Source organism: Trachypithecus francoisi, unplaced genomic scaffold (genome assembly GCF_009764315.1).
Source record: "Trachypithecus francoisi isolate TF-2019V2 unplaced genomic scaffold, Tfra_2.0 Lachesis_group20, whole genome shotgun sequence".
Lineage (NCBI taxonomy): Eukaryota > Metazoa > Chordata > Mammalia > Primates > Cercopithecidae > Trachypithecus > Trachypithecus francoisi.
The window spans coordinates 54523113-54547772 of NW_022681466.1; the positions used below are offsets into that span (position 1 = coordinate 54523113).

The 24660-nt window shown below is 48.6% G+C and overlaps 1 protein-coding gene across 2 annotated transcripts in view; it reads left to right on the forward strand.

The window, feature by feature from the left end:
* The window catches only part of SUPT6H (SPT6 homolog, histone chaperone and transcription elongation factor), a 43790-nt gene that overhangs the window by 11147 nt on the left and 7983 nt on the right, over nt 1-24660 (forward strand). For both annotated transcript variants that reach the window (XM_033181803.1, XM_033181804.1), the window contains exons 2-28: nt 1687-1826; nt 2599-2757; nt 2853-2929; nt 3285-3477; nt 3715-3799; nt 4779-5052; nt 6544-6645; nt 6900-7016; nt 7369-7458; nt 7645-7787; nt 10706-10854; nt 11843-11941; nt 12693-12822; nt 12908-13058; nt 13235-13389; nt 13588-13783; nt 14839-14978; nt 15102-15219; nt 16867-16943; nt 17173-17308; nt 17606-17743; nt 17822-17989; nt 18604-18731; nt 19867-20074; nt 20600-20747; nt 21428-21570; nt 23518-23658. In XM_033181803.1, the coding sequence (XP_033037694.1) occupies nt 1718-1826; nt 2599-2757; nt 2853-2929; nt 3285-3477; nt 3715-3799; nt 4779-5052; nt 6544-6645; nt 6900-7016; nt 7369-7458; nt 7645-7787; nt 10706-10854; nt 11843-11941; nt 12693-12822; nt 12908-13058; nt 13235-13389; nt 13588-13783; nt 14839-14978; nt 15102-15219; nt 16867-16943; nt 17173-17308; nt 17606-17743; nt 17822-17989; nt 18604-18731; nt 19867-20074; nt 20600-20747; nt 21428-21570; nt 23518-23658 (3774 nt within the window). In that variant the 5' untranslated portion in view covers nt 1687-1717. The remainder of the gene's footprint in view (nt 1-1686; nt 1827-2598; nt 2758-2852; nt 2930-3284; nt 3478-3714; nt 3800-4778; nt 5053-6543; nt 6646-6899; nt 7017-7368; nt 7459-7644; nt 7788-10705; nt 10855-11842; nt 11942-12692; nt 12823-12907; nt 13059-13234; nt 13390-13587; nt 13784-14838; nt 14979-15101; nt 15220-16866; nt 16944-17172; nt 17309-17605; nt 17744-17821; nt 17990-18603; nt 18732-19866; nt 20075-20599; nt 20748-21427; nt 21571-23517; nt 23659-24660) is intronic.

The window sequence follows — 24660 nt, forward strand, 5'->3', positions numbered from 1 at the left end:
GGACATGGAAGCCTTTCAAGATTTTTTTACCTGCAAGGGGAGTAAATGATAAAAATAGGCCCTTTTTGGACCCAAATGCTCCCAACCAATACTCACACAAATCAGCTCAAGTTCATGAAGTATTTGTGTGTTTAATCTGTTGAAAAGAGATTTTCCTTTTGATTTTGCTAATAAGTATGAATAGTGTATGTCAACATGAAAGCACCTTTTATAAAGTTGGCACTTACTGTTTCCAAGCCTCCCAGGAGAAGATCACATAATCCCACTCTACCACCATATCCCCACTTAATTGTCCCTACATTAGTTTCTTTCCTCATTTGCCCATTCCTGTCTTCAAATGGTAAGTGAGGTAAAACTCTGGGGAAGAGAGGTGAAACATATACAAGTCTGGTATAATTGCCTTCTTTTTGTTTTTTCTTTCTTTCTTTCTTTCTTTTTGAGACAGGTTTTCCTCTTGTTGCCGAGGCTGGAGTGCAATGGTGCAGTCTCTGCTTACTGCAACCTCCGCCTCTCAGATTCAAATGATTCTCCTGCGTAAGCCTCCAGAGTAGCTGGGATTACAGGCACCTGCCACCATACCGGATAATTTTTGTGTTTTTAGTAGAGATGGAGTTTCACCATGTTGGCTAGCCTGGTCTTGAACTCCTGACCTCAGGTGATCCACCCGCCTTGGCCTCCCTAAGTGCTGAGGTTACAGGAGTGAGCTGCCACACCTGGCCTAATGGCTTTTTTTTTTTTTTTTTGACAGAGTCTTGCTCTGTCGCCAGGCTGCAACCTCTGCCTTCCAGGTTCAAGAGATTCTCCTGCATCAGCCTCCCGAGTAGCCTGGTTTTTGCCTTCTTTTTATTTTATTTATTTGTTTATTTATTTATTTCTGAGACAGAGTCTCGCTCTGTCGCCCAGGCTGGAGTGCAGTGGTGCGATCTTGGCTCACTGCAAGCTCCGCCTCCCAGGTTCACACCATTCTCCTGCCTCAGCCTCCTGAGTGGCTGGGAGTATAGGCGCCCGCTACTACACCTGGCTAATTTTTTGTGTTTTTTAGTGAAACGAAGTTTCACTGTGTTAGCCAGGATGGTCTCGATCTCCTGACCTCGTGATCTGCCCGCCTCAGCCTCCCAGAGTGCTGGGATTACAGGCGTGAGCCACCGTGCCTGGCCTGCCTTCTTTTTAAAAGTACATATGAGGCTGGGTGTGGTGGCTCATGCCTGTAATCCCAACACCTTGGGAGGCCGAGGTGGGCAGATCACCTGAGGTCAGGAGTTCAAGACTAGCCTGGCCAACATGTTGAAACCCCATCTCTTCTAAAAGTATAAAAATTAGCCGGGCATGGTGGCGCGTGCCTGTAGTCCCAGCTACTTGGGAGGCTAAGGCAGGAGAATCACTGGAACCCAGGAGGCGAAGGATGCAGTGAATGGAGATTGTGCCACTGTACTCTAGCCTGGGTGAAAGAGTGAGACACCACCTCAAAAAAAAAAAAAAAAAGTACACATGAGAGAAGCAATGCTGGGAGGAATGGATAATGGAAGAGTGGGAACCATCTGATTCTTCCTCTCCCCTCCCCAAGTGGGAATGTTGAGTGGGCAGAGCAGTGACAGGTTGCTAAAAGGCTGTTTTTGGGAAGGTTTAAGAGCCCCCTGGGTAATCATGTGTCCCATTTTTTTATCCTTCTCTCTTTTCTTTCCCTAGTTGTCTTCAGGCAGAGTGAGAAGCTGTAGCAATGTCTGATTTTGTGGAAAGCGAGGCTGAGGAGTCAGAGGAAGAATACAATGATGAAGGCGAGGTGGTACCCCGAGTCACCAAGAAATTTGTGGAAGAGGAGGATGATGGTGAGGAGGCCCCAGCCTCAAGCTTCTCCCCACTATTGCTAAGCTTTGGATAGTTGGATTCTTGCTGATGAAAGGCTCAGGCTCAGCACAGAAGTTATCACACATGAGGTACCAGCTTGAGAACTTTCAGTCATTCTTAACAGATACTAACTGAGCATCTGTCTGTATGCCAGACACTAGGCCTGGAACTAGAAATATAAAACAACAAAGATCCAGCTATTGTGGAGTTTACTTTAGTAGGGGGGCGGTTGATAATAAACCAATAGATAAGTCCATATATAATACTTTCTGCTTTTAGACCTAGCATTATTGATACTTATTCACCTAGTTTCCTATTTCTCTGGCCAAGCCCAATCTTTAGAATTGTCAACAGAGTAGAACCACGAAATGACTTCAGAGGGGTAAAGGGACGTACAAGTTTTATGAAAGGAATTATGGCAAAATAAAGGAATGTAGCTGCTGAGTTTACAAACTGAGTAAAACAAAGTTATTGGTGGCTATAATAATCTAGTAATGGTTTTGAGAAGTCAGAGTGACCAGGAAGATCATCCTGCCAAAAGACAGATGGTGAATGTAGGGGGAAGAAAATATTCTTTCCAGATGCTGCTACTCTAAGTCAATGGCCATGTTTTGCATCTTTACATGAGGCAGAATAGTTAACATGGCACCCAGGTCGTTAGGTGCAAAGCAAATGATAATCGCATTAATCAAGTGGCCCTGAACCGCTAGCCTGTTTTTCAGTCTCCATGCCTCAAACATGCATGTCTTCCAGATGAGGAGGAGGAGGAAGAGAACCTAGATGATCAGGATGAGCAGGGCAACCTGAAAGGCTTTATCAATGACGATGATGATGAAGATGAAGGGGAGGAGGATGAGGGCAGTGACTCTGGTGATTCAGAAGATGATGTTGGCCACAAGAAGAGAAAACGCAGTGAGTAGTCTGTTGTTGGCTCAAGTGAGGCTTGGGTGGAGGTTCCAGCAGAAAAGGGCCTCCCCATCACCATGGGCAACACTTTATTTCTTCAGCCTCTTTTGATGACCGCCTGGAGGATGATGATTTTGACCTCATTGAGGAGAATCTGGGTGTCAAAGTCAAAAGAGGAGTGAGTATCATTCTTTGTCTTTGTCCCTGGGGGTGAAGGAAAAAGTCCTGGTAATTTCAGTGTCTCTGGGTGAGGAGGAACATGCAGGACAGTTTGGAGAACATTAGAGCACGGTGTTCGGTATCATTGTACTACAGAGCCTAGATTTGCATCCCAGATCTGGGTGCCTGTTAGAGAAAGTCTTGTCCAAGTTTCAAGGACAGGCTTTGAGGCTACAAGAGCATCACTCAGCATGTTCTTTCCTATCTCCCTTGGTCAGAGTAATTGTGGTGGGAAGAAGGGAGTGAGACTGGAGATTTGGTATCCATATGCCAGACTCCTCAGATCCTGATAAGGCAGGTTTTCCCACCCCTAGCAAAAGTACCGGCGTGTCAAAAAAATGTCAGATGACGAGGACGATGATGAGGAAGAGTATGGCAAGGAGGAGCATGAAAAAGAAGCTATTGCAGAGGAAATCTTCCAGGATGGGGAAGGGGAAGAAGGGCAGGAGGCCATGGAGACCCCCATGGCTCCTCCAGAGGAGGAGGAAGAAGATGATGAGGAGTCAGGTATGTTATATTGGGCAGGGAAGCCAGTGTTTGGATGGATGTTAGGATTTCCTGGCCCATGGGAACAGGATGGAAACCATTCTTTAGCTACATCCCCCAGCATTTAACACAAAGAAGTTCCTTTTCATGAGCTTCCCTTCTCTGTTGCTCACTGACCACTCACATAGTAGAAACCAAAGCAATTTAGTCCTGGCTCAGTCTCTGACTGTGAGCCCCAACCCCTCCTTTTCTACCCAGATATTGACGACTTCATTGTGGATGATGATGGACAGCCTCTGAAAAAACCTAAGTGGCGGAAAAAGCTTCCTGGATACACAGACGCGTGAGTGGGGTCTGGTACAAGGTGGGGATAAAGTGATTGAGTGGGCCCCGTCAGGAAGGAGGAGGTTAGAGGCCTTTGCCAAAAATGGGGCATTCCCAGCTTGCAGCCATTTTGCTTCCCTGCCTCAAATAACCTTTACCAGGCAGTGATTTCAGACTGCTCCTGGAAGCCCTAGGAACTGTCTCTGCACTCTAGGGCTACTGTGGGATTGGAGTAGAGTCCCACACGGGCAAGGCTCCAGCATTCCTCTTCCACCTACAGCTTCATGTTTATGCAATTATATATATTGACATTCTTTTTTTTTTTTTTGAGACGGAGTCTCGCTCTGTCACCCGGGCTGGAGTGCAGTGGCCGCATCTCAGCTCACTGCAAGCTCCGTCTGCCGGGTTTACGCCATTCTCCTGCCTCAGCCTCCCGTGTAGCTGGGACTACAGGCGCCCGCCACCTCGCCTGGCTAGTTTTTTGTATTATTTTTAGTAGAGACAGGGTTTCACCGTGTTAGCCAGGATGGTCTCAATCTCCTGACCTCGTGATCCGCCCGTCTCGGCCTCCCAAAGTGCTGGGATTACAGGCTTGAGCCACCGCGCCCGGCCATATATTGACATTCTTAATACAATTTTGTTGAAAAAATGCCCACATCACAATTAACAAATTTGAAAACTTTTGCTCTAAGGGAATACTGTAATGCCTTAGCAGAAGCTGGGTCCACTGAGCAAGATATAGACCCGTCTGCTCTGTTGCTATTTGATTACTGTCACTTGAAGGTGCCAAAGATGGGCTTTTTGTTCTTCCATATACAACAGTTTGCCCAGAAATATCCCCCAATGGAAGCCTTTCGTCCGCAGTGAATATGGTTATTTTGTTTACCTTCTTCCTAACCCTCTCAGTTCCCTTGGGACAAGTAAAGGATCTATGCAAGGGCTGCATTTCTCTCCTCTCACCTGAACCTGAGCCAACTGCCTCTTCCTGCCACCCACAGGGCCCTGCAAGAAGCCCAGGAAATCTTTGGTGTGGACTTTGACTATGATGAATTTGAGAAATACAATGAGTATGATGAAGAACTGGAGGAAGAGTATGAGTATGAGGATGATGAGGCTGAGGGTGAAATCCGAGTGCGCCCCAAGAAGACCACCAAGAAGCGTGTGAGCCGTAGGAGCATCTTTGAAATGTATGAGCCCAGTGAGCTAGAAAGCAGCCACCTCACAGATCAGGACAATGAAATCCGAGCCACTGACCTGCCTGAGAGGTTCCAGGTAAGAAACCACCAGCCTCTGCTCTTATACCAATCCATATTTACTTTGTAGCCAAGAAATAATCTAGCGAAAGTCTAACGTTGAGTATGCAGCATGGGCTTTGAACCCCATCTCACCCGGGGCCTGGGAAATCCAGCTCTTAGAGAAGGGAAGGTAGACTACCTTGCTTACGGTTCTTGAAATACGTTTTCTTCACGGTGAAACCCCGTCTCTACTAAAAAAATACAAAAAACTAGCCGGGCGAGGTGGCGGGCGCCTATGGTCCCAGCTACTCGGGAGGCTGAGGCAGGAGAATGGCGTAAACCCAGGAGGCGGAGCTTGCAGTGAGCTGAGATCCGGCCACTGCACTCCAGCCTGGGCGACAGAGCGAGACTCCGTCTCAAAAAAAAAAAAAAAAAAAAAAAGAAATACGTTTTCTTTAGAAATCTGTGAAATGCAGGCTGGGTGCTGTGGCTCACACCTATAATCCCAGCACTTTGGGAGACCAGGGTGGCAGATTGCTTGAGTCCAGGAACCCAAGACCAGCCTGGGCCACATAGGAAGACCTTGTCTTTACAAAAAATGCAAAAATCTAGCTGGTCGTGATGGTACACACCTGTAGTCTCAGCCACTCAGGAGGCTGAGGTGGGAAGATTGCTTGAGCTTGGGAGGTCACGGCTGCAGTGAGCCATCATTGCACCACTGCACTGAAGCCTAAAAACAGACCCTGTCTCAAAAAAAAAAAAAAAAAAAAATTATGAAATGCTTATGGCCAGGCGCAGTGGTTCACACCTGTAATCCCAGCACTTTGGGAGGCCAAGGTGGGTGGATCACCTAAGGTCAGGAGTTCGAGACCAGCCTGGCCAACATTGTGAAACCTCATCTGTACTAAAAATACAAAAAATTCGCTGCGTGGCTCACGCCTGTAATCCTAGCACTTTGGGAGGCCAAGGCAGTGGATTGCCTGAGCTCAGGAGTTAGAGGCCAGCCTGGGCAACACAGTGAAACCCTGTCTCTACTAAAATGCAAAAAAAATTAGCTGGGCGTGGCAGCATGCATCTGTAATCCCAGTTACTTGGGAGGTTCAGGCAGGAGAATTCCTTGAAACTGGGAGGTGGAGGTTGCAGTGAGCCTAGATTGCGCCATTGCACTCCAGCATGGGCAACAGAGTGAGACTCCATCTCAAAAAAAAAAAAAAAAAATTAGCTGGGCGTGGTGGCAGGTTCCTGTGATCCCAGCTACTCAGGAGGCTGAACTCCGGGGGCAAAGGTTGAGGTGACCCTAGAATGCGCCATTGCACTCCAGCCTGAGCAAACAGAGCGAGACCCCATCTCAAAAAAAAAAAAAAAAAGAAAAGAAAGCAATGCTTATTTCATGCCAGAACAACACTGGTATGGCATTTCCAGAACAATAATGGAAATGTACACTTGATGATCACACGTTTCTGTCCAAAAAGGTGTATGTTTTTCTTAAGTGAGACATAAAGTCCGTCTGTTGTCTTTTCCACTGCAGCTCCGCTCCATCCCAGTCAAGGGGGCTGAAGATGATGAACTAGAAGAAGAAGCTGACTGGATCTACAGGAATGCTTTTGCCACACCAACCATTTCTCTCCAGGTACGCAAAAAAGATCCTTAGGTTTTGACATGAACCAAAAGACACTTCATCAAGATGGAGAGCTCGTCCTCCCCTATTTCATACATCTGTGTGCCTGGTACAGAAAACTGTGTATGTAGTCCCAACAAGTGTGTATATATGAGAAAAAATTTTTAGATTTCATCTAGAAAGGTTATGCTTCATTATTAAGCAGTCTTGTGTGGTAAGACAAACAAGTGACATTGTTTTGCTATTTCTTTATTTTCCTACTGTAGGAAAGCTGTGATTACCTAGACCGAGGGCAGCCAGCCAGCAGCTTCAGTCGGAAAGGGCCCAGCACAATTCAGAAGATCAAAGAGGCCCTGGGCTTCATGCGAAATCAGCATTTTGAGGTAACACCTCAAGCTCTGGTGGCCCATTGGTGAGAAATTTAGTTAGGGGATGAGGGAAACGATAGTTAACTAAATGAGGTGGGAGCCCCCTTCCCCTATCCCCTATCTGTGACTCAAGAAGGGTTAGGACCCGCAGAGACCCTAGTGATCATGAGAACAATGCTACCCTGTCTGCAGCATTGTTTTCTCCTGTTGAGGAAAGCACTAGGCCCTGGAAGGGCTGTGAAGGAGGCCAGGCTTCTGACTGTTGAATTTCCTGGAGCTGTTTGTCCAGAAAGTCATTATCTACTGACAGAGGGGATCTTAGCAGATCTATCGTCTCTGAGTGACTGCAGTCTCTTTGCCATCCTAGGTGCCTTTTATTGCCTTCTACCGAAAGGAGTATGTGGAGCCTGAGTTGCACATCAATGACCTATGGAGAGTCTGGCAGTGGGATGAAAAGGTAATGTGGATCCGTGGCACCCAAGAGGCACGGGCCAGGGTAGGCACCATTACTACCAGGATACCACAAACCCAAACCTCCCAGGCCTGTCTAGTCCCCCCAACCAGGTTTTCTGATAAGGAACAGAGCAGCCTTGGGTCTCCAGGGCTGAATACGAGCCCTTATTCCTGCCCTACTTTACCTTAGTGGACCCAGCTGCGGATCCGTAAAGAGAACCTAACACGGCTGTTTGAGAAGATGCAGGCTTATCAGTATGAACAGATCTCTGCTGACCCTGACAAACCTCTTGCCGATGGCATCCGGGCTCTGGACACCACTGACATGGAGAGGTAAAACATACGGTGTTTATTCCATTATGGGAAGCCCTCAGACCCAAGGCTGGACCTGCAGGAGTACTGTTAAACCTTGGAGAATGTGTAGCACAGGGCCCCATCCCTTAGAAATCCAACTCGTCACCCAGGCACAGCAGCTCACACCTGTAATCCCAGCATTTTGGGAGGCCGAGGCAGACAGATCACTTGAGGTCAGGAGTTCGAGACCAGCCTGGCCAGCATGATGAAACCCCATGTCTACTAAAAATACAAAAAATTAGCTGGGAGCAGTGGTGCACGCCTGTAATCCCAATTACTCGGGACGCTTAAGCAGGAGAATTGTTTGAACCCGAGAGGCAGAGGTTGCCGTGAGCTGAGATCGTGCTACTGCACTCCAGCCTGGGCAACAGAGCAAGACATCGTCTAAAAAAAAAAAAATTATAACTTGTCAAAGTCAGGCACAGGCACAGTGGCTTCTGCCTATAGGGAGGCTGAGGCAGGAGGATCACTTCAGCCCAGGAATTATTTTTTTGGAGATGGAGTCTCGCTGTGTCACCCAGGCTGAGTGCAGTGGCACAATCTCAGCTCACTGCAAGCTCCGCCCTCACCCCCGTTCACGCCATTCTGCTGCCTCAGCCTCCTGAGTAGCTGGGACTACAGGTGCCCACCACCATGCCTAATTTTTTTTTTTCTTTTCTTTGTATTTTTAGTAGAGACAGGGTTTCACCATGTTAGCCAGGATGGTCTCCATCTCCTGACCTTGTGATTCGCCCGGCCGATCCTGTCTCTCAAGCAAAAGGGGGCTGGGGCCAGGCACGGTGGCTCACGCTTGTAATCCCGGCACTTTGGGAGGCCAAGGTGGGAGGGTCACGAAGTCAGGAGTTCAAGACCAGCCTGGCCAACACGGTAAAACCCCATATTTACTGAAAATACAAAAATTAGCTGGGCGTGGTGGCGGGCGCCTGTAATCCCGGTTACTCGGGAGTCTGAGGCAGGAGAATCGCTTGAACCTGGGATGCAGAGGTTGCAGGAGCCAAGATCATGCCACTGCACCACAGAGCCTGGGCGACAGAGCTAGATTCCATCTCAAGAAAGAAAGAAAGAGGAGGCCGGAAATGCGTCACGCCTGTAATCCCAACACTTTGGGAGGCTGAGGTGGGCAGATCACCTGAGGTCATGAGTTCAAGACCAGCCTGGCCAACATGGTGAAACCCCGTCTCTACTAAAAATACAAAAAATTAGCTGGACACCTGTAATCCCAGATACTCAGGAGGCTGAGGCAGGAGAATCACTTGAACCTGGGAGGCGGAGGTTGCAGTGAGCTGAGATCGCGCCATTGCACTCCAACCTGGGTAACAAGAGCAAAACTCCGCTTCAAAAAAAGAAAAAAAAGAAAACGGGACCGGGCGCGGTGGCTCAAGCCTGTAATCCCAGCACTTTGGGAGGCCGAGACAGGCGGATCACGAGGTCAGGAGATCGAGACCATCCTGGCTAACATGGTGAAACCCCATCTCTACTAAAAAAAAATACAAAAAAAAAAAACTAGCTGGGCGAGGTGGTGGGCGTCTGTAGTCCCAGCTACTCGGGAGGCTGAGGCAGGAGAATGCCATAAACCCAGGAGGCGGAGCTTGCAGTGAGCTGAGATCCGGCCACTGCACTCCAGCCCGGGTGACAGAGCGAGACTCCGTCTCAAAAAAAAAAAAAAGAAAAAAAGAAAACAGGCTGGGCATGGTGGCTCACACCTGTAATCCCAGCACTTTGGGAGGATGAGGTGGGCAGATGACCTGACATCAGGGGTTTGAAACCAGCTTGGCCAACATGGTGAAACTCTCTCTACTAAAAATACAAAAATTAGTCTGTGTGGTGTGTGCACGCCTGTGATCCCAGCTATTCCGGAGGCTGAGGCCGGAGAATCTCTTAAACCCAGGAGGTGGAGGTTGCAGTGAGCTGAGATCACGCCATTACACTCCAGCCTGGGTGACAAAAGTGAGACTCTGTCTCAATAAATAAATAAGATACGGTCTAGGGCTATCATGTGTCTTGGTTTTGTTTTTGTTTTGTTTGTTTGTTTGTTTGTTTGTTTGAGACGGAGTCTCGCTCTGTCGCCCAGGCTGGAGTGCAATGGCCAGATCTCAGCTCACTGCAAGCTCCGCCTCCCGGGTTTCCGCCATTCTCCTGCCTCAGCCTCCCGAGTAGCTGGGACTACAGGCGCCCGCCACCTCGCCCGGCTAATTTTTTGTATTTTTTAGTAGAGACAGGGTTTCACCATGTTAGCCAGGATGGTCTCGATCTCCTGACCTCGTGATCCGCCCATCTCAGCCTCCCAAAGTGCTGGGATTACAGGCTTGAGCCACCGCGCCCGGCCTGTTTGTTTTTTAAACAAAGTCTTGCTCTGTTGCCCAGGATGGAGTGCAGTGGCGGGATCTCGGCTCACTGCAAGCTCCACCTCCCGGGTTCACACCATCTGCCTCAGCCTCCCAAGTAGCTGGGACTACAGGCACCCACCACCACACCCGGCTAATTTTTTGTATTTTTAGTAGAGATGGGGTTTCACCATGTTAGCCAGGATGGTCTCGATCTCCTGACCTTGTGATCCCTCTGCCGTGGCCTTCCAAAGTGCTGGGATTACAGGCATGAGCCACCACACCCAGCTATGTGTCTTTCTCTGTTGCCTAGGATGGAAAGCAGTGGTGTGGTCACAGTTCACGGCAGCCTCAACCTCCCGAGTTCAAGTGATCATCCTCCCTCCAGTCTGGGCAACAGAATGAGACCCTGTCTCAAAAAAATAATAACAATAATAATAATAATTGGAAAAAACAGGTTGGGATCCCATTTTAGTTGGGATACTGCCTTTTGGGAATTGGACCTCTTACAGCCAAATTGGAGTATATCCTTTCTGCAGTGATGGCTGAAACCTTATGTCTCTTCCTTTTCAGGCTCAAGGATGTCCAGTCAATGGATGAGCTGAAAGATGTCTACAACCATTTTCTTCTTTATTATGGCCGAGACATCCCTAAGATGCAGAATGCCGCCAAAGCTAGCCGCAAGAAGCTGAAGCGTGTCAGGGAAGAGGGAGATGAAGAAGGTTAGTGCTGGAAAAGAAAATCCAGGAGACTTGATGGCCGTACATGATGGCTCATGCATGTAATCCCAGCATTTTGGGATGCCAAGGCAGGTGGATCACCTGAGGTCAGGAGTTCGAGACCAGCCTGGCCAACATGGCAAAACCCCATCTCTACTAAAAATACAAAAGTAGCAGGGCTAGGTGGCACATACCGGTAATCCCAGCTGCTCAGGAGGCTGAGGCATGTCTGAACCTAGAGGCGGTTGTTGCCGTGAGCTGAGATCACGCCACTGCACACCAGCCTGGACAACAAACCGAGGCTGTATCTCAAAAAAATAAAAAAGAAAAGAAAACCCAGGAGACTTGATGTCCCATGGCATCTTGAAGGAGACCCTTGGCTGGGTGAAGGGGTGGCCTGCCCCTCCACACTTGTGGGTGTTTCTCGTTAGGTGGAACGAGAGACTTGAGAAAAGGAATAAGACACAGAGACAAAGTATAGAGAAGGAAAAGTGGGGCCCAGGGGACCGGTGCTGTGCTTACAGAGGACCCACACCGGCACCGGCCTCTGAGTTCCCTTAGTATTTATTGATAATTAGCTGGATACCCTTTAAGACTTCTCTCCTAGGCCGGGCGCGGTGGCTCACGCCTGTAATCCCAGCACTTTGGGAGGCCGAGACGGGCGGATCACGAGGTCAGGAGATCGAGACCATCGTGGCTAACACTGTGAAACCCCGTCTCTACTAAAAAATACAAAAAACTAGCCAGGCGAGGTGGCGGGCGCCTGTAGTCCCAGCTACTCGGGAGGCTGAGGCAGGAGAATAGCGTGAACCCGGGAGGCGGAGCTTGCAGTGAGCTGAGATCCGGCCACTGCACTCCAGCCTGGGCGACAGAGCGAGACTCCGTCTCAAAAAAAAAAAAAAAAAAAAAAAAAGACTTCTCTCCTAATGTGTCAGATCCTTGGGAGTGATTGCAAACTAGAACCCTCAATCTCACCGTGTTTTCTTCCCAGGTGAAGGTGATGAGGCAGAAGATGAGGAGCAGAGGGGGCCAGAGCTCAAGCAAGCCTCTCGCCGAGACATGTACACCATCTGCCAGAGTGCTGGGCTAGGTAAAAGCTAGCTTCTTTGGGATTTAGGCATTCTAGCCTGAGCAAGGGAAGTTACCCAGAAAAAAAGACTGGTGGGTAGGAAAAAGAAAGGCTATCTGGGTCAATCACCAATCCAATCCTGAACCAGCCCGTTATCTGGTCTTCAAAAGCACTTCCTGTCCACACCCATTCCCGCCCCACAGTGATGGTTCAGCCTCTCTCTAATTTCCTGAGGTAATGAAAAACTCATGATTAGAGAGAGAGAGTCCAGTCTGTCTATTTCTTCTGCCTTATAACAGCCCATCTAGTGTTTAAAATCAGTTTTTTCCTTGTTGTTTGACCACCTGGTCCAGCTCATTCCTGGCCTCTTTAAATTCCAGTGCCCTAGCTGGGCACAGTGACTCAAGGCATGTAATCCCAGCACTTCGAAGGTTAGGGTGGGAGTATCGCTTGAGCCCAGGAGTTGGAGGCCAGCCTGGTCAACATAGCAAGACTCTACAAAAAATACAGAAAAAATTAGCCAGGAGTGGTGGGAGACACCTGTAGTCCCAGGTACTCGGGAAAGCTGAAGTGGGAGGATCGCCTGAGCCCAGGAGGTCAAGGCTTCAGTGAGCCATGATCACCCCACCACACTTTAGTCTGGGCAACAGAGCGAGACCGTCTCAGGAAAATAACAAAGGCTAGTTCCCAGAATTCCAACTCCAGATTCTGAAAGCCAAGAAGTTTATCAGCCCATCTGCTGCCTTACCCTTCACTCTTCTGTTTGCTTTAGATGGCCTGGCCAAAAAGTTTGGGCTTACTCCCGAGCAGTTTGGGGAGAACCTGCGGGACAGCTACCAGCGGCATGAGACAGAGCAGTTTCCCGCAGAGCCCTTGGAGCTGGCCAAGGATTACGTTTGCAGGTAGGCGTGCAGCAGGTGACTGACAGGAGGAGGGGCCTGAGGGCCACAACACCCTGGTCCTGTAGCTGCACCATTTTCCCCACAGCCAGTTCCCTACTCCAGAAGCTGTGCTAGAAGGCGCCCGCTACATGGTAGCCCTGCAGATTGCCCGTGAGCCCCTTGTCCGGCAGGTGCTGAGGCAAACCTTCCAAGAGAGAGCCAAGCTAAATATAACCCCCACCAAGAAAGGTAGAAAGGTGAGCTGGGTGAAGGGCTTTGATCCAAGATGTGCCCCAGCTCTTTCTTTGATTGGCCTGAGTTTCTTGCCTTCCACTTCACTGAGCTGTGTGCCTGAAAGCAGAAAGGCAGTCTTTTCTCCTGAGGCCTGGCCCAGTCCATCCACAGGCTCATGATTCTTCCTTCATGTGTGCAGGATGTGGATGAGGCCCACTATGCCTATTCCTTCAAGTACTTAAAGAACAAGCCTGTTAAGGAACTGAGAGATGACCAGTTCCTCAAGATATGCCTGGCTGAAGACGAAGGACTCCTCACCACTGACATCAGCATAGATATGAAGGGAGTGGAAGGGTAAGGAGAACCCTGGCCTGGCAGCTCTCTGGGGAAGGCCTGGTGAGGAGTCTGGTGGAGGGAAGGGCCCCTCAGGAATGGGGAACCACAATTTCATAGTTGAGCAAGCTGTTGTCTCTGGCTTGCTTAGAATGTTCGTGGATATTGGGTGTCACCTTTTCTCCATTCCTGACACCATAGCTTTGTGTCTCTCCTCAGCTATGGCAACGACCAGACATATTTTGAAGAGATAAAACAGTTTTACTACCGAGATGAGTTCAGCCACCAGGTGCAGGAGTGGAACCGGCAGCGCACCATGGCCATCGAACGGGCTTTACAGCAGTTCCTCTATGTGCAGATGGCCAAAGAACTCAAGAACAAGCTGCTGACTGAAGCCAAGGAATATGTCATAAAGGTGAGGGCAGAGACTCATGTTTTTTTGTGTGTTTTTTTTGAGACAGTCTTGCTCTGTCGCCCAGGCTGGAGTGCAGTGGCGCGATCTCGGCTCACTGCAACCTCCGCCTCCTAGGTTGATGTCATTCTCCTGCCTCAGCCTCCCAAGTAGCTGGGACTACAGTTGCCTGCCACCAAGCCCGGCTAATTTTTTGTATATTTAGTATAAAATAACATGGTTTCACTGTGTTAGCCAGGATAGTCTCGATCTTCTGACCTCGTGATCTGCCAGCCTTGGCCTCCCAAAGTGCTGGGATTACACCATCCTAGCTAACGTGGTGAAACCCCCATCCCTACTAAAAATACAAAAAAGGCTGGGCGCAGTGGCTCAAGCCTGTAATCCCAGCACTTTGGGAGGCCGAGACGGGCGGATCACAGGTCAGGAGATCGAGACCATCCTGGCTAACACGGTGAAACCCTGTCTCTTCTAAAAAAATCCAGAAAAAAAAACTAGCCGGGCGACGTGGCGGGCGCCTGTAGCCCCAGCTACTGGGGAGGCTGAGGCAGGAGAATGGTGTAAACCCAGGAAGCGGAGCTTGCAGTGAGCTGAGATCCGGCCACTGCACTCCAGCCTGGGCGGCAGAGCGAGACTCCGTCTCAAAAAAAAAAAAACAAGGCCGGGCGCGGTGGCTCAAGCCTGTAATCCCAGCACTTTGAGAGGCCGAGACGGGCGGATCACGAGGTCAGGAGATCGAGACCATCCTGGCTAACACGGTGAAACCCCGTCTCTACTAAAAAAATACAAAAAATTAGCCGGGCGAGGTGGCGGGCACCTGTAGTCCCAGCTACTCTGGAGGCTGAGGCAGGAGAATGGCGTGAACCCGGGAGGCGGAGCTTACAGTGAGCAGAGATCGCACCACCTCACTCTAGCCTGGGCAACAGAGCGAGACTCCGTCTCAAAAAAAAAACACACACACCCTCACACGTGTGTATGAGTGTGTTTCCGTGGCACACTTGGTGAGCCTGATGGCCATGATGTCATCGTGTGTGTAATATCCCTTGTGTCTCTTCCCCCAGGCCTGTAGCCGAAAGCTCTACAATTGGTTGAGAGTGGCGCCCTACCGACCAGATCAGCAGGTGGAAGAAGATGATGACTTTATGGACGAGAACCAAGGGAAGGGCATACGAGTCCTCGGCATTGCTTTCTCCTCTGCCAGGTAACAGCCTGTTTTTGCCTCCCCAGCACCATCTCTTACCTGTCTTCCTAAATTTCATTTTTCTCTCATTTATAACTTCATATTGCTGATTATTGCACTCTTGTTTTTCTGTCTGTCTGGCAGAGATCACCCTGTGTTCTGTGCCCTGGTCAATGGTGAAGGAGAAGTGACAGACTTCCTTCGACTGCCCCATTTTACCAAACGGCGAACTGCGTGGAGAGAGGAAGAACGGGAAAAGAAGGCAAGTGGCCAGGACGAGGTTACTAAGTGTACATCTGGAGTATGTCTTATGATTCAGTGGGAATAAGTGTTTATGGTCTAAGCAAAATCCTATGCAAGACTGATTGTCTCTGATCTGGTCACTGACTTGTCCCCTGGGATGCCTCACTTCCATGAGCAGTAGATGGCACTCAAGTTATCTGGTACAGAATTTGCTTCTGACTTGAGGCCAATTCCTAGGCCTTGTGTGCTTCTGGAGTTGCTTTAACTGCCTCTGTTCTTACCAGCATCTGGGTCAGGCTGTTCCAGCAGCTGAAAGCCACTGAGGCGTGAAGCCAGCCTTTTCCCTGCTTTAGCCTTTCAGGGTCTCTTTTTCCAAGGAAAGAAGACTTTCAGTTCATTTGGTTGGTATATTTCTGAATTTTGTTTATCCTAATGGTATCTGTGGTATCTTTCAGTTTTGTTGACAGAGCCCCGTTCTTGAAAGAAAAACTTCTTGGCCGGGCGCGGTGGCTCAAGCCTGTAATCCCAGCACTTTGGGAGGCCGAGACGGGCGGATCACGAGGTCAGGAGATCGAGACCATCCTGGCTAACACAGTGAAACCCCGTCTCTACTAAAAAAATAGAAAAAACTAGCCGGGCGAGGTGGCGGGCGCCTGTAGTCCCAGCTACTCTGGAGGCTGAGGCAGGAGAATGGCGTGAACCCAGGAGGCGGAGCTTGCAGTGAGCTGAGATTGTGCCACTGCACTCCAGCCTGGGCGACAGAGCGAGACTCCGGCTCAAAAAAAAAAAAAAAAAAACTTCTTGAGAAACAACTATTTTTTAAATCGTATTATTATTATTATTGAAAGAGTCTTGCTTTGTCGCCAGGCTGGAGTGCAGTGACAAGAACTCATCTCACTGCAACTTCTGCTTCCCAGGCTCGAGTGATCCTCCTGCCTCAGCCTCCCAAGTAGCTGGGACCACCAGAGGCGTGCACCACCACGCCTGGCTAATTTTTGTATTTTTTGTAGAGACAAGGTTTCACCATATTGCCTAGACAGGTGTCAAGCTCCTAGACTCAAGCGATCCATCTGCCTCAGCCTCCCAAAGTGCAGGTGTGAGCCACTGCACCCAGCCCTTAAAATCTTGAAATGGAGATCAGAATATCTAATAGTCCTAACTAATATTTTAGCAAAAGTCACACCACAAATGAAATAGCCACAGAAGGAGGACATGCAGGAGTGTGAGGCACTGGAAAGTAAATCATAAGAAACTGGACATCTTTAGGCTGAAGAAAATCATACTTAACCGTGTTGATCTTTGCAAAGAGCCCGCACCCAAAAGAGGGCAGCTACTAGTTCTTTGTTTTGTTTCATCAAAACTAGAACCAGTGGCTAAGTATTAGATTTTGGTCTACAATAAAAAAGAACAGTTTTCTCACTTCATCCTTGCGACCTAGCTAGTGGCAGCTAGTACCACTGGAGTGCAGTTCTAGTCAGTGGAATTACTAAGCAGAGGCAGGGTGCCCAACTTTCAGGAAGAGGTGGGAATGGTTCCTTGGTAGCACCTTGGACCAGATATCTGAAGACTTTTCCAGTTCTTACAAGATCTCCAACATAGGGAGACAGAATTGCCTGAAATCTTCACATCCTCAGAGCCATTCAGCTTCAATTTTCTTTCAATCCAGGCTCAAGACATTGAAACGCTAAAGAAATTTCTCCTGAATAAGAAGCCTCATGTGGTGACAGTTGCAGGAGAGAACAGGTAGGTGGGGATTAGACCACACCTGGTTTAAGGCTATGACCCAATTCATCCCTTATTATTGAATCTGGCATATGCCCATAACATGTGGGGCTTGTGCCTGTGCAGGGAGTGTCCCTGGCGATGTTTTACCTCATTGTCTTCAAAGCCCTTTCCTCCCTGCCCCCAAGGCAGTCATGAGACTGTCCATCCCTAAGAAAATGTATTCATTGACCAACACTCATCCCACCAGGGACGCCCAGATGTTGATTGAAGATGTGAAACGCATTGTACATGAGTTGGATCAGGGCCAGCAGCTGTCATCTATTGGGGTTGAGCTGGTTGACAACGAGTTGGCCATTCTCTATATGAACAGCAAGAAGTCAGAGGTAATGCTGGAGTCCCACCCTTAGGGCCTGTCCAGGCAAGTGCTATTAATCCCAAAGAGATTAAATAGGGAAACAAAGGTTATCAGGGCACAGGATTATACCTGTGTACTTATCCATGCAGAAGTTCTCCGTTTTGCAGTTACGGTTCAGGTTGGGAGTCCCAGAAATTAAATCGGTCCCAGGAAAAAAGATCCCAGAGAAGCAGAGAAAATGATTTAAACAAGAATGGTTTGGATTTCCTCTTGATGTTGGAGCTGAGGGGATTTTAAGGCCCTGCTGACCCTCATTTGACTCTAGGCAGAATTCCGGGATTACCCTCCAGTGCTGAGACAGGCCGTCTCCCTGGCCCGGCGCATCCAGGACCCTCTGATTGAATTTGCCCAGGTGTGCAGTTCTGATGAAGACATCCTGTGTCTCAAGTTTCACCCCTTGCAGGTGAGTAGGATTTGACAGGCAGACTTGGGTGGAGGGAAAGGCAGAGTAACCTTACTCCTGCCTGCTTAATGTCAACAGGAGCATGTGGTGAAAGAGGAGCTGCTCAACGCCTTGTACTGTGAATTTATCAACCGAGTCAATGAGGTCGGGGTCGATGTCAACCGTGCCATTGCCCACCCTTACAGCCAGGCCTTGATCCAGTATGTTTGTGGCCTGGGACCTCGGAAAGGGACCCACCTCCTGAAGGTAGGATTGGAGTGAATTCAGAAATTTTAAAACTTGCCATTTCATTGAATATGAATATATACTTTGTCAGTATAATTTAACAGCTCAGGAAGACCAAGGTCAGTGACTTGTCCAAAATCACTCAGCTAGTGAGAGTCAGAGTCTGACTTCAGACCCAGTTGGCCAAAGCTGTGCCCTTCACTGCTACTTGCACCACCACGCCCGGCTAATTTTATGTATTTTTAGTAGAGACGGGGTTTCACCATGTTGACCAGGCTGGTCTCGAACGCCTGACCTCAAGTGATACACTTGCCTCAGCCTCCCAAAGTGTTGGGATTACAGGCATGAGCCACTGCGCCCAGCCAACTAGTGTTAACTTGTAACTTATAAGCCATACATTGGTTGTATATGGTCTTTGGTGTAGGTATAACATCATTTATTTATTATTTTCCCATCTAAAGCAAAACTTTTGTTTGTTTGTTTTTTAATTTTGAGTAGTCGATAGTGTGCTGTAGTGCTCAACTAGATACTGGGTGGGGACAGAATTTTTGTTATGAGGGTTTAATAGAGACTGGAACAGTCTGGGGAGGTGGGGCCTCCTTACTGCCCTGGCTCAGTCCAGCTCTCTCCCCCAGATCCTGAAGCAGAACAACACCCGGCTCGAGAGCCGGACGCAGCTGGTCACCATGTGCCACATGGGTCCCAAAGTCTTCATGAATTGCGCTGGCTTCCTCAAGATCGACACGGCCTCCCTGGGGGACAGGTGATGCCCTCTGCCTGGATGGGGCAGGAGGAATTCGCTTGTGGGCTTTGTTTTTGGGTTTCAGGGGTTAGGGCTATCAAAGGGCCACAAGCCATTTAATTTAGGAAATGTTTTAAAGAAAAGGTAAGGAACTTTATTCAGTCAAGAGCCCCTGACCTATGGAAAAGATCGGTTCAATTATGTGAAACATTTTTCATGTGAGAGAAACATAAAAAGAACCAGCTTAGCTTATAAATTAAGCATGGAAAACACAAGATTTTGTTCAGTGAACACAAACTTGCTTTTTTTTTATTATGGTTTGTTGTGGCCAGATAAGGGTGGGAATAGCAGGGGCAATGAGAAAGGAGTTTGGGGGTATGAAGAGATAAGGAAGCGGGAGAGAGATTTGGTATGTTCTGAGATGATGTTATTAAGAGAAAGTTCTATTCACTTGGACTTTGGACTTCACTATTGACCTCTTCCTCTCCAGAAGTTATCAACTCAGTCTTTGGAGGATCTTTTCCACGGGCACATAGCTCCTCATTCAGTAATGGAAATCAGTGGGGAAATAGGCTTCAAGTTCTAAAACTTCATTTTCCACTCAGCTTTGCTGTAACACTCCACGAATAACATAGGTCCATGTGAGTGCACGGGCAAGACCAGCCTGGGAAGGCTTTATGGGGGAAAATAGCTATCAGCAAATTTTCGAAGGTTTTTTTTCCCCTTTCTTGATTTATCTTATTACAAGACTCATATAACTTCATCATATAAAATTCAACATGTAGAAATATTATGCAGAAAGTGGAAGTCCCCCATAATCCCACCCCCCAGAGATAACTACCATAACAATTTTATGTATACTACAGTTTTTCTAAATTTTATTTTTGCTATGCATTTACTAACTACCCATTTACTACAAAAATGGGATCATATGGTTCATAGTGTTTTTGCAGTGCATTTTTCACGTATCAATATATTGTGGCCATCTTTCCATGTCAGCACACATAGATCTACCTCATTCTTGTTAATGGCTGTATAGTATTCCATTGTATGGAGGTGCCCTAATTTATTTAACCAGTTCCCCATTGGTGGACATTTGGGTTGTTACTAGAAGCTTCTTGTTCTATATCCTATTCCTTTTCTGCCTTTCCTCCAGCACTGACTCATATATTGAAGTCCTTGATGGTTCCCGCGTCCACCCTGAGACTTATGAGTGGGCTAGGAAGATGGCAGTGGATGCCCTGGAATACGATGAATCAGCCGAGGATGCCAATCCTGCAGGAGCCCTTGAAGAAATATTGGAAAACCCAGAGCGACTCAAAGACCTGGACCTTGATGCCTTTGCAGAAGAGCTGGAGAGGCAGGTAAGGAACAGCATGGAAGGCCCGGCAGGAAAACCCATCCCAAGTGGCCAGGTTGGTAGGAGACTTGGGTAGTGAGTGTGCAGAGAAAGCTTGATACTGTTAGTATGGCAGACTTGATCCTCTCATCTCCCTGCCCTGCTCTACTGGATTCCTCAAGGAAGTTTTTGGTCTGCTTGTTAAGGAGCCAGGGGATTCTGAGATTGCCACCATAATTACAAGGGGCAGGAGGGAGTTGGGAGGATGTCAGTACTACAGTTTCCATCTAGGCCCCCTTTCCTCCTTTCTAACAGCACAGCTTTGCGTATATCTGTGGACTCATTGGGGTTCCGTGAAGCATTTTGATTACAGGACAGTGTTTCATGGCTAAGTTTGAAAACCACCTTTAGTAAATGTTGATGGAAAGAAGAGAAGAAGCCCTGACAGAAACGTACTCCCATCTGGAGAGGCCCGCCCCTTCCACGGGACTCCCTGAGGCTCAGGTTGGGGGGCAGCTGCAAGGCTCTTCTTCATGGGCTTCTTCCCCAGGGCTATGGTGACAAACACATCACACTCTATGACATCCGGGCAGAGTTGAGCTGTCGATACAAGGACCTCCGGACAGCCTACCGCTCTCCCAACACAGAGGAGATCTTCAATATGTTAACCAAAGAAACACCAGAGACCTTCTACATTGGTAAATTCTGGGGTCGTTTTTTTATTGGGAGCAGGGGGTGTGTTTACCATGTACATTCAAACCAAGCAGCAGTTCCAGCAGATTGAGGCAGGTTTGTGTTGTACATGGGGAAGACCAGGAGAGCATTTTAAAAGACTGAAGAGTCCTGGACTGGAAATCAAAACTGAATTTAAGGTCAGATGTGCTTCCAATGTGCTGTGGAATCTTCATGCAGTTAGTTTTCTTATAGCTTTATTTTCTCTATCATCAAATCAGGGGAACGGCCAGGCACAGTGGCTCATGGCTGTAATCCCAGCACTTTGGGAGGCCAAGGCAGGCAGACTGCTTGAGGCCAGGAGTTCGAGACCAGCCTGGGCAACATGACGAAACCCCCATCTCTACTCAAAATACAAAAATTAGCTGGGCGTGGTGGTGGGCACCTGTAATCCCAGCTACTCTGGAGGCTGAGGCAGGAGGATTCCTTGAACCTGGGAGGCAGAGGTTACAGTGAGCCGAGATGGCGCTACTGTACTCCAGCCTAGGCAACAGAGCAAGACTTTGTCTCAAAAAAATAAATAAAGTTCAGGAAGAGTTCCCTCTTCAAGGATGGGAAGTCAGATATTCTGTCACTTAAAGGCTGGTGGATATAAGTTCTTTCCACATTCTCTGAGCCTGCTCCCCATCCTCTTTCCTTCTTGCAGGAAAGCTCATCATCTGCAATGTCACTGGCATCGCCCACAGGCGTCCCCAGGGTGAGAGCTATGACCAGGCGATCCGCAATGATGAGACAGGGCTGTGGCAGTGCCCATTCTGTCAGCAGGACAATTTCCCTGAACTAAGCGAGGTGTGTGCTACAGCGTTATCTTGCTCAGTGGATTTTCTTGGTTGAATGATCTCGGTGCCTAGAAGGGAATCAGAGATGAGGGCGTTCTAGATCATGCTCTTACCAAACAAGTACACAAGGAAGGAAGACAGATAGGAAACATACAGGTTTAGCATGAAGTCCCTTCTGAGAAGGCTGACATAGCTGGTCACAGTGGCTCACGCCTATAATCCTAGCACTCTGGGAGGCTAAGGTGGGCGGTTCACCTGAGGTCAGGGGTTCGAGACCAGCCTGGCCAAGATGGTGAAACCCCATCTCTACTAAAAATACAAAAATTAGCCAGTTGTGGTGGCACAGGTCTGTAATCCCAGCTACTCAGGAGGCTGAGACAGGAGAATCACTTGAACCGAGGAGGTGGAGGTTGCAGTGAGCCAAGATCATACCACTGTACTGCAGCCTGGGCGACAGAATGAGACTTCATCTCAGAAAAGGGAAAAAAAAAGAGACTGACATGGAAACTTATTACAGTCACTGGGTCAAAACAAAATGGCAGCCAGGCATGGTGGCACGTACATATAGTGGTTCACGCCTGTGCCAGCTACATCGGAGGCTGATTTGGGAGGATTACTTGAGCCCAGGATTTCGAAGCCAGCCTGGGCAACATAGCAAGACCCCATCTCCTTCTTTTTAAAAAGGAAGGGGCAGCTGGGCACGGTGGCTCATGCCTGTAATCCCAGCACTTTGGGAGGCTGAGGCAGGCGGATCACGAGGTCAGGAGATCGAGACCATCCTGGCTAACATGGTGAAACCCCTTCTCTATTAAAAAATACAAAAAATTAGCCAGGTGTGGTGGCGGGTGCCTGTAGTCCCAGCTACTTCAGAGGCCGAGGCAGGAGAATGGTGTTAACCTGGGAGTCGGAGCTTGCAGTGAGCCAAGATTGCGCCACTGCACTCCAGCCTGAGCAACAGAGCAAGACTCTGTCTCAAAAAAAAAGGTATTACCCAGACTTGGGGGCATGCGCTTATAGTCCCAGCTACTCGAGAGGCCAAGGTGGAAGGATCACTTGAGCCTGGGAGATTGAGGCTGCAGTGAACCCTGATTGCACCACTGCACTTAAGCCTGGGCAGAATGATCCTGTCTCAAGAAAAAGAAAAAGATGGCTAGGCGTGGTGGCTCACACCTGTAATCCCAGCACTTTCAGAGGCTTAGGTGGGCAGATCACCTGAGGTCAGGAGTTCGAGACCAGCCTGGCCAACATGGTGAAACCCCGTCTCTACTAAAAATATAAAAATCCACCCGGTGTGGTGGTGCACGCCTGTAATCCCAGCTGCTCAGGAGGCTGAGGCAAGAGAATCGGCTTGAACCCGGGAGGCGGAGGTTGCAGTGAGCCAAGATTGTGCCACTGCACTCCAGCCTGGGAAACACAGAAAGACTCCATCTCAAAGAAAAAGAAAAAGATTCATCTGATGATCCCAGCACTTTGGGAGGCCGAGACGGGCGGATTACGAGGTCAGGAGATCGAGACCATCCTGGCTAACATGGTGAAACCCCGTCTCTACTAAAAAATACAAAAAAACTAGCCGGGCGAAGTGGTGGGCACCTGTAGTCCTAGCTACTCCGGAGGCTGAGGCAGCAGAATAGCGTGAACCCGGGAGGCGGAGCTTGTAGTGAGCTGAGATCCGGCCACTGCACTCCAGCCTGGGCGACAGAGCGAGATTCCGTCTCAAAAAAAAAAAAAAAAAAAGATTCATCTGATGACCAGTGGTGCCAAGCGTCAGCTGTGAGATAAGGGACTTTGTAGATGTTCAAATTCTGTCTTGGCAGATGACTAAGTCATCGTTGTATTTTCAGATCATGCTGCAAGGCGTCAGTGGTAAAAGAAATTACAACACCTCTGGGAGTTCTTTTCTGAATAAGTGATCTCTAGAATCTTGATAATCAAGCTCCTCTCCTCATGCCCTCTTTAGGTGTGGAACCACTTTGACAGCGGTTCGTGCCCAGGCCAGGCCATCGGTGTCAAAACACGGCTAGACAATGGTGTCACCGGCTTCATCCCCACCAAATTCCTCAGTGACAAAGTGGTAAAGCGGCCAGAAGAACGAGTGAAGGTAGAGGGCTGACTGTCCTAAGGTCGTAGTGTAATTTTCAGCTGCCCAGATCAGGTTGTCTTTAACTTTGGGCTGTCCCCACCAGAAGTTAGGCTCTGTTCCCAGTGGCTGCTGGTGGGAAGCATTTCAGGGAAGATTTATAACTAGTTGAAAGAAGCTAGGGTGAGAAGCATTTGAATGAGTAGCAGCTTTTGTTCACTGCCTTTGTGAAATTTCAGCAAGTTCCCAGTCCTTTAGGAGAGGGCTCTCTCTTCCTGTGTGGGAAGCTGCAGTTCAGTCCAGAGGGCAGGGCCCAGCATTACATGCTGTGAAACAGAAAGGCTCTGCCTGTTCTCCCAAGACCAGGCAGCAGTGCTGTAGAGGATGGAAAATAATGCATGGCACAGCCCCTGTGCACAGGGAGCCTTTGGATCCTCTAGGCAGAACCAGATAGCAGAAGGAACCTTGAGATGGTGTCTGTGGATGGGGAGGAAATCTCTAGGCTTCCTTACTGTTCTGTTATTTTCCGGCCATATATTATGTACCCACTAGATACCAGCACTGACATCAACGTATATTGTCTTTAATCTCACATGCCGATGGAAATGGAAATACTGTCTTTTGTCAGAGAAATTCAACGTTTTTCAGAATCACCAGTTAGTGACATAGCTGATACCAGCTCTGCCAAATTCACTGGTTCTGAGTGTTGTGAACCCCTGAGAACTATGACTTAAGAGGGCTGGGGAAAGATAGTTCTAACAAATGAAGCTGGGGAGATTTTTCACAAGGAGGAGAGTGATGCAGAGTGACTGACTTTTGCTACTACTTAGAAGGGCTCATGTCAAGGGTAAGCTACAGAAAACAGCTATTATTTTGCTTTCCCTTCTAAAAGGGAAGTCAGGCCATGCGCGGCAGCTCACACCTATAATCCCAACACTTCGGGAGGCCGAGGTGGGTGGATCATCACTTGAAGTCAGGAGTTCGAGACCAGCCTGGCCAACATGGTGAAACCTCGTCTCTACA